This window comes from Cibotium barometz, chromosome 27 (assembly GCF_041138505.1).
Source record: "Cibotium barometz isolate CiBa-2024 chromosome 27, ASM4113850v1, whole genome shotgun sequence".
Lineage (NCBI taxonomy): Eukaryota > Viridiplantae > Streptophyta > Polypodiopsida > Cyatheales > Cibotiaceae > Cibotium > Cibotium barometz.
The window spans coordinates 3,016,549-3,025,322 of NC_141072.1; the positions used below are offsets into that span (position 1 = coordinate 3,016,549).

At 42.8% G+C, this 8,774-nt stretch overlaps 1 protein-coding gene across 2 annotated transcripts; it reads left to right on the forward strand.

Annotated features, from left to right (window-relative positions):
- Nucleotides 1-4,639: 4,639 nt before the first annotated feature.
- Nucleotides 4,640-8,024, forward strand: LOC147623000 (phospholipase D alpha 1-like). Of its 2 annotated transcripts, none has more exons than XM_086821020.1 (3): nt 4,640-4,898; nt 5,192-7,118; nt 7,221-8,024. In XM_086821020.1, the coding sequence occupies exons 1-3, from the start codon at nt 4,800-4,802 to the stop codon at nt 7,676-7,678; spliced, it is 2,484 nt and encodes an 827-aa protein (XP_086677146.1). In that variant the 5' UTR covers nt 4,640-4,799; the 3' UTR covers nt 7,679-8,024. The 2 variants fall into 2 exon arrangements, with proteins under 2 accessions (XP_086677146.1, XP_086677147.1); XM_086821021.1 differs by having other exon boundaries at nt 7,239-8,024.
- Nucleotides 8,025-8,774: the final 750 nt, after the last annotated feature.

The following is an 8,774-nucleotide window of genomic DNA, read 5'->3' on the forward strand; positions in this document are numbered from 1 at the left end:
GCCTAGGCCACTAGCTTGGTCAAAGCTTGATTAGCATTTTAAGCATTTCACTAAGTGTCCAAATAAAAGGGCCCAAGAAGACCCCAAACAAGTCCTAATGAGTGAACCCTATGTAAAAGCAGTGGATGTGTGGCAATGGCATATAGTAACGCACTCAAGGGGCAGCCTTGGTGTACCGATTTTCCTAATCTCCATGCCTCTGTGAATTCTCCATCCATAATGCCCAATGCACGGCTATCCTGGTAAAGCCAGTAAACAATACTTCTCATTTTGTGATCGAAGCACATACAACGTATGGTTTTTGCCACAAAGTCCCATTGGATTGTGTCAAAAGCCTTTTCAATATCTATATGCATTAGAAGAACATCTTGTTCTATGTATTTAGCATACTCAATGCTAATATACGCATTCGCAATGTTTTCCATAATGTGTCTGAATGTGTCTGCAAGCACAAACCCATATTGGGCTGGATGCATACTGGTATAGAGAGAGTCCTTGACGCGATTAACCAACATTTTTGCAACCAATTTTTATACCATTGGCATGAGTGTGATGGGTCTCCAATCTGCAAAAAACTCACACAACCTCTTTTTAGGAAAGAGTTTTAACATTACGTCTTTCCAGGAAGAAGGCAATTCCTAATTTTCCCATATAAGATTTATCATATATAGTAATGGCACTTTGAATTGGTCCCAAAATTGCACAAAGAATTCCACCGTTAGTTCATCCCAATCAGGGGGATTTCCATCTTACTCGCATCATCCAGGGACAATATTGGATATACATTAACCAAGGAGGCTTCCCTAGCAGCCTGCATTTACAGGAAAGGGGGTTGTGGGGCAGCAAAGAATGATGCAAAGTGAGGTGTGAGCGGCTAGCAGAGGTATGATATCCTTCACCATTTGTTGGAAGCGGTCATGTAAGAGATAGCTATTGTTTATTTGCACCAGGTGTTTGTTATACAAGGGCATATCATCTATTAAGCAGTCCAAAATAGAGACCCATCCATAGCGGAGCATGATCTGATAGTTGCAATGCATGGTCAATCAATGTTTTACAAACAAAATCATCATACTGATTTGCATTTAACAAGTACCATCTGTCTAACCTTGCACGATAAGAAAATATGGCCGAATGCGAGAAAGTGTACCCAGGAATCCTTTGTCTGACATGTGGCCATAAATCTAGTGCATGTATTTCACCAACCATGTTTGCCCAAGCAACCTTTTCCAAAGCCAGCATATGTGAATCCCTTGAGGAATTATCTCCCAATGAGGGTGCATTATTGAAATCACCACAGATAAAGGCATTGTGCAACCATGCTCTAATTTCAGCCCATAAACGCAGCCCGCTTGGCTGATGCTATGTCCTGTATAGACAGACTGTAGCAAACTCAAAAATTTCCCCATGTAACAAACATTGTACAACCAACCAGTGTCTAGTTGGGTCATTAAATGCAAGAGTTGGGTGTAAGTCATTTCGGACCATGATAAGCACATCGGAGTAATCCCATGTGCCTGCATAAAATATACTATATCCGTCAATGTAACCCGATTGACCAATAAATTCATGTTGATTGTGCTCTTGCAAAGATAGCTTCATGCTAGCAATATAAGACCATAAAAGTCACCATTTTCAGGTTTGCACAACCCAAGGACATTATATGTTATGCATTTGATTGGTGTGCAGTCATGTATATACAATGCAGTGTATGTACAAGGCCATGAAACTATAATTATACGACATCAGGCGGTGTTCATGGGAACATCACTCGGATCGAAAACATCATTACCAAGATCATCTTGAAAGTAAGCATCAGAATGCTCTACAAGATAGGACTATTGTCCTAAAACTGTGAAGACATCCTTATTTGTGCCTTTTGCAAATTTTGCCCAAGCATCAGCAATGGTTATACCATCATCTCCCTTATTCACACATAGAAACTTGGTTGCTTGCCATTAGACATAGGAACCATATAGTTTCTTTCAATTATAGGTCGCTTTACATTAAGAGGCCTTTATGGCAAGGTCTAGCCCTCCGAAGCCTCTGAGACCCGCATTTTTCCCTTTTGTTTCAAGGTAGACACGAGAGTTACTAGGCTAAGAAACTCAGACTTGCTTTCCTTTGCCTTTTTCATTTACATTGTTTTGAGTTACATACATGCACACACACACACACACAGATACATATACATACATACATATACATATATATATACATATACATATACATATACATACATATATATGCTGAGGGGTTTCCAAAACTTATCTAGAAGTAGAACTCCACCTACAACACAACCAAAGAAACACAGAGCCTTGCCATCATTGAGCTTGAGGCTCTAGGCCATGTTTGTAGTAGGCTGCCACCACCCAACAGGGAGAAGAAGAACCTTGAGATCCACAACACACAATGCTTTGGCCATCATTGACCTTGAACCTCTAGGCTACATTTTCTAGGATCACCACCATAACTCACAAGAGGTAGAAGAAGAAGATAGAAAAAGATTTGTAGTGCTCCACCAAAGACCCTTATATCTTTAATCCTTGGGGTTCCGACTCCCCTTTTCACACTCTCATAACCCTAGCGCAATGGGTCTGCTCATATTGGCCTTGTCCAGCCACACCTTATCTAATCCTTTACTTGTGGCCATTTCCCATCCTCCAACTCACACACCATACTTTAGCTTGAGGTGTATTCACATCCCTTATGCTTTGTGGACATTGTTTACATGTCGGCATTGATATTGAGCTCTTCAGTGGATTTGTCACACCTATTGATTTTCGTTCATTGGGGATATTTTTGGTTGGCCAAGATCGAGGATTTTTATGCATCGTGGAGATGTTTCAAGATGTGGACGACATTGCCACATGTATTCATCATGAGCATGACCTATTCATCTATGCTTCTGATTATGTCCTAAGTGTTATAGTTTATTTGTATGCCTGTAAGTTCTTGTTGTGTTATGAGACATCTTGCTTCCCTTTTAATATTTTTTTCATCAAAAGTCGTCGTGTTTGATTGCTTGTTTGATTGCCACCCATTTTTGCAAACTTCAAAGGCCAAGTTATCAACATGATACATGCTTATGAGGGCATGGTAACTTGGCCGTAAAATAGGCTATTAATAACATGGTGTGAAATGTGTGCATTCCATCTAGCACCCCATAGACCACATTGTAAGGGTCTTTACATAATTGATGCCTTTCTTTTTAAATTTACGGCAGTGCAATAAAAAATGGTTCATACTTTCACGCAAAACGACAACTATGTGAGAAAAAAATTAGAGGCTTTTGTTGCCTCAATTTGAGATGTTAAGCTGGCTCCAAGCCTCATAAAACTATGTGACACACCATGTTTTAGGAGGGATCTATGGTTGGAAAGAGGCATCACGATCGCATTAGTTTTGGATCGTTGATTTGCTGCCGAAAGTGAACTAGGAGTGAACTCAGAGTGAACCAAGGGAAACGATCTTACGGGTGAACTAGGGGGGGAAGGGGGGATGGGTTTAGGACTTAGAAATTTTTTAAGAAAGTTCAAAAGAGGATTTGAACTCACAACAACTTGCATTTAGGAAGTGAAATGTCTAACCACTATGCTATACTCTCTAACAAGAACTTAGGATTGCTAAAAAAAGTTTATTCTGCTTAGAAACCAATCTTCCGATCCCCTAGTTCACTCCCCTAGTTCACCTCAAGTTTATTTCACTAGTTCACTCATTTCACTCCTAGTTCATTTTTTTGTCAGATAATTTTCATCTTAGTTCACTTAACTCTAGTTCACCCTGAGTTTAACTGTAGTTCACTTTAAAATATGATGATACAGATTCAATACTGATCGTGATGCCTCTTTCCAACCATAGATTCCTCGTGAAACATGGTGCATCACATAGTCACTAGTCACTAGGGGCTCCAAGAACTTTAGACCCCAATTCGATTTTGAGGAACCTTCAAAAAATACTTTTTTTACCCATCTGACGGACAAGAGCTGAAGGGTGGCCGTTGTCTTTGAGGTGGGAACGCGTGCAACACCCACGGCCTTAGTTTTGGAACTTGGCAGAGCTGTTGGGAGGCAGAGCCTCCAGAGGTGCATGGTGTGGTGTGGTGCGGTGTGGTGTAACAGTGTGTCACGTGCGTTGGTCCATCAGTTGATTTGATTAATGCAAAGAAAGAAAAAGTTATTGTAATTGATGAGGGATTTGAAGGCCACTTTGTTACGTGCGTTGGAGTTGATTTGATTAATGTGTAAGGAAGCAAAGTTATTGGAATGGTTTGCCATCTTCTGAGAGAGCACAGGGAGGAGCATGACTTGGGATTGGCGTTACGTTTCGTCTCAACAAAAGCTGTGAAAAAAGTAACTAACTAATGACCGACATGCGAGTCCTTTTTACGCTTGGATTGCTTGCCCTGCACTCTTCTCTCAGTGTGTGCTAAGTGCTTTGCTTCTCCTACAACGGTCCTCTCTCTGTCCGTCCTCGTCAAAAGGCAACAAATTAAGCTTTTTAAATATATATATATATATATATATATAAAAATAAAGGACACTACTTTTCTGAAAAAACGCGCTACATGGAGGGTGCTCGCTGCTAACTGACGCAAACTCAAATGCCTGCGTCCTTTTCTACACGCGAAATTGGGATTAGAGGAAAAGAATAAAAGAGAGAGCGAAAAAACAAAACGCGTACTGTCCATGTCTGCTTTGCTTCTCTGAAAGCCTGTAACCCCACCGCCCCCGCGCCCTCTGTCTCTCACAAAACCCCTAGCTCCAATTTGGTTTGCATTTTGCTGAAAGTAAATAATAATGGAGACTCCTCTGGTTCATGGAGTGCTCCTTGCAACAATCCATCAAGCAAGTGACCTGGTCAATGAGCACCGTCGATCGCCCAAATTCCTCCGCAAGGTAAAAACACGATTAAAAATTGCGTAAGCTTAATCATTCCAGTTTCGGCTTTGATTTCCTATGTTTTCAACTTCCTGTGATTAAGTTTTGCTTTAATTCAGCTCCCTATGGTTAGTTATCCTTAGGTTCTGCTTTAATTAAGCTTTCTAGGTGTAATTACTCCTCTTGCGCTATGCTGTAGTCCCAACCATCTCACGATTGCCTTTGGGAGGTCTCAATCATCAACGGGGACATGTTGTGCTTTGGGTATGAAATGCGAATGGTTTCTCACTCACGGATCCCACTTTTCACAGCTCTGCACGTGCTACGACCATCAGATGATTGAGGAGATTGAAGAAATTACACAAATAGGGAAAGGCTTAAGCAGGCTCTATGCCACCATAGACTTTGGTGAGGCCAGAGTAGCCCGAACAAGGCCCTTGAAGCACGCCCCGGCGAACCCTCGCTGGAACGAGTCCTTTCACATCTTCTGTGCCTATGAAGCCGACAAAATCACCATCAAAGTGAAAGATGATCTCCCCGTCAGCGCCGTTGTGGTGGGCAGAGCGCAGATCCCCATCGCCCAAATCTTGTCCGGACACATAGTGGAGGGCTGGTTTGACCTTTTCAGTGAACAGAAACCAAGCAAGCTAAGAGGCAAAATCTCCATCAAGCTGCAATTCCTCAATGTGAAAGCAGATCCAAGCTGGGGACAAGGCATCAAGGGTTGTGACATTCCGGGTGTCCATTACACCTTCTTCAAGCAAGAGAAAGGCAACAAAATCACGCTTTATCAAGACTCCCACATGTTGAATGAGTTCATGCCGCGCATATCTCTGAGTGGAGGGCGGTTTTACGAGCCTACCAGGTGCTGGGAGGACATATACAAGGCTCTCTCCGGAGCCAAACACTTGATCTACATTGCTGGATGGTCTGTTTACACCAAGATAACCCTCGTCAGAGACATGGAGAGAATGATTCCGGGTGCAGAGGGCTTGACCTTGGGAAGCCTTCTCAAACGCAAAGCAGACGAAGGAGTGAGGGTCTTGCTACTCGTGTGGGATGATAGAACATCTGTCTCTCTACACCTCCCTGGTGCTCAAACAACCGGCATCATGCACACTCATGATGAAGATACAGCAGGTTATTTCAGAGGGTCCAAAGTCCACTGTGTGCTTTGCCCTCGCAATCCTGATGATGGGTCCAGCTCTGTTCAAGGCATAGAGGTCAGCCTGATGTTCACTCACCATCAGAAGACGGTGGTTGTGGACGTTGGGGCCTCTGAACAGAACCAGACGCGGCGCAAGCTTGTGAGCTTTGTAGGTGGCATCGATCTCTGCGACGGCAGGTATGACAATCAGAGCCATTCTCTCTTCAGAACACTAGAGACAGTCCACAAGGATGACTTCCATCAATCGAACTTCGAGGGTGCCTCTCTGAAACAAGGGGGTCCTCGAGAGCCTTGGCATGATGTGCATTCAAGAATAGAAGGTCCAGCTGCTTGGGATGTACACTTCAACTTTGAGGAGAGATGGAGAAGACAGGCCAAAAAGAGGTATTTGCTTTCAGTCAAAAAAATCCTTAATCTCTGGCCACCACCAGAGGTGATCAAAGAGGATGACCCGGAAGCTTGGAATGCACAAATTTTTCGCTCCATAGACGAAGGGGCTGTGGATGACTTCCCCGAAGACCCCGATATAGCAGCTGCAATGGGGCTTGTGGCTGGCAAGGAAAACACCATTGATAGAAGTATACAAGATGCATATATATGTGCCATAAGGCGAGCCAAACACTTCATCTACATGGAAAATCAGTACTTTCTTGGAAGCTCAGCTTCATGGAGCTCAAACCAAGACTCAGGCGCCATTCAGCTTGTTCCCATGGAGCTCACACAGAAGATAATAAGCAAAATCGAAGCAGGAGAGAGGTTTGCTGTGTATGTAGTCATCCCAATGTGGCCAGAGGGTGTGCCTGAGAGTGGGACTGTCCAGGACATCCTGTATTGGCAGCGGCTGACAATGGAAATGATGTATAAGCGCATAGCAACTGCACTGGAGAAGAAGGGTATGAGTGGGAGTGCAGAACCAACAGATTACCTCAATTTCTTCTGTTTGGGCAACCGAGAAGCTCGGTTTCCCGGTGAGTACAAGCCCCCTGAAACCCCCAAAGAAGGCACTGATTACCGCAATGCACAAGAGCATCGGAGGTTCATGATCTATGTCCATGCCAAGACCATGATAGGTCAGTGAGTCTTCTTGACCTCTTCTGTTGCAGTTCTATTCTTATATGACATGATTTATCATTTAATAAGTATGTTGTGGCTGCTAATACATGAACTTGAAGACATTTATGGCCATGCAGTTGATGATGAGTATATCATAGTGGGGTCTGCCAACTGCAACCAGCGTTCCATGGATGGGGCGCGTGATTCGGAGATCGCGGTGGGAGCGTACCAGCCGCACCATGTGTTGGGTGGATCTTTCGGGTCTAGACCGCAGGGCCAAGTCCATGGCTTCCGAATGTCCCTGTGGTATGAGCATTTGGGGAAGGTGGACCAAGATTTCCTGTATCCAGAGAGCCTTAATTGTGTCAGAAAGGTCCACAAGACATCCCAAGAGCTATGGGATTGGTACAGTGGCCAAAAGACTGTGGACATGCCTGCCCACCTCCTGCCTTATCCCATCACAGTACTTCCAAATGGTGAGGTGACAAGCTTGAAGGGATGCGAGAACTTCCCGGACACTAAAGCTCCAGTGCTAGGGAAACAGAGCGAAACTCTTCCTTCACTTCTCACAGTGTAGAGCATCCAGAGCGCTTCTCACTATACAGCAGAGCGCGGAATGTTTTCATGGGATATTGTTGGCATTACACAGCAATGGATTTCACAGTGGTATACGTGGCTTTTATCGTGGTGTATATATGTGTGCAGCCCATCATGGCCCATACCTTCCTCCGCACACCAAGTTTCTGTGTCTTCAGTGACTCTACTCTCCATTGTATATATAGATATATATACATATATATTGGAGAGAGAGAGAGAGAACGAAGCTGATAAAAGCATTACCTAGCTGACACGCACACATTTTGTATCAGATGTGATTATTATTGTAATAAATAAATTATTATGCATTAATAAATCGACTCAAATACCTGGAGCCATGTTTAATACAGCTTGCAAAAACCAAGGTGTAGTAACCAAGGTGTGGAGTATTCACAATTTTATTACGGACTCTTTATTGCATATGAGAGACTCCAACATTTTGGTGGTTTTCAATGGTCCCATTGCATAGTGGATTTGGAATACGGGTCCTTTTCACCTAGACATATTTCACTCTCTATATTCATTAAATAATTAGTGTCCAACGAGCACTAATTAATAAAATAAGTTCTAAGGCTTCAACCTTAATATATATTAAGCTTGATAAGCAACGCATCTCTGTTATCGTCTACTTATCTCTCTCATTCGTACGTTAATAAAAAAAAAAGTCACACCTCTCTCATCGTCTTCATATTTATCGCTCGAGCGGCGCATCTCATTCATCCAGGCCATCGATCTTTCTTTAAAACAATCGTCGTTCTCGCCATCGTTAACACTGCTTGCAGGCCATCACTCTTTAAAAAAAAAATGTTATTATTTTTAAACATATTCAAGTCACAAAACAGGTCTTGAACTCTCTCTCTCTCCCCCATTATCACATCATCATAGACAAGTGTTAGCAACCAGTAGGAGCTAGACGCATCATTAAAAAAGAAATATGTGTAAAGTCCCAGTATAAAAATACATCTAGCATTACAACCCAATAAAATGATGACAATACCATAGCTCATCACATTGCTGTAAATTTAATGAAATCATTCATCACATCACAGGGATACAATAGGCAAAAGATGCATGGG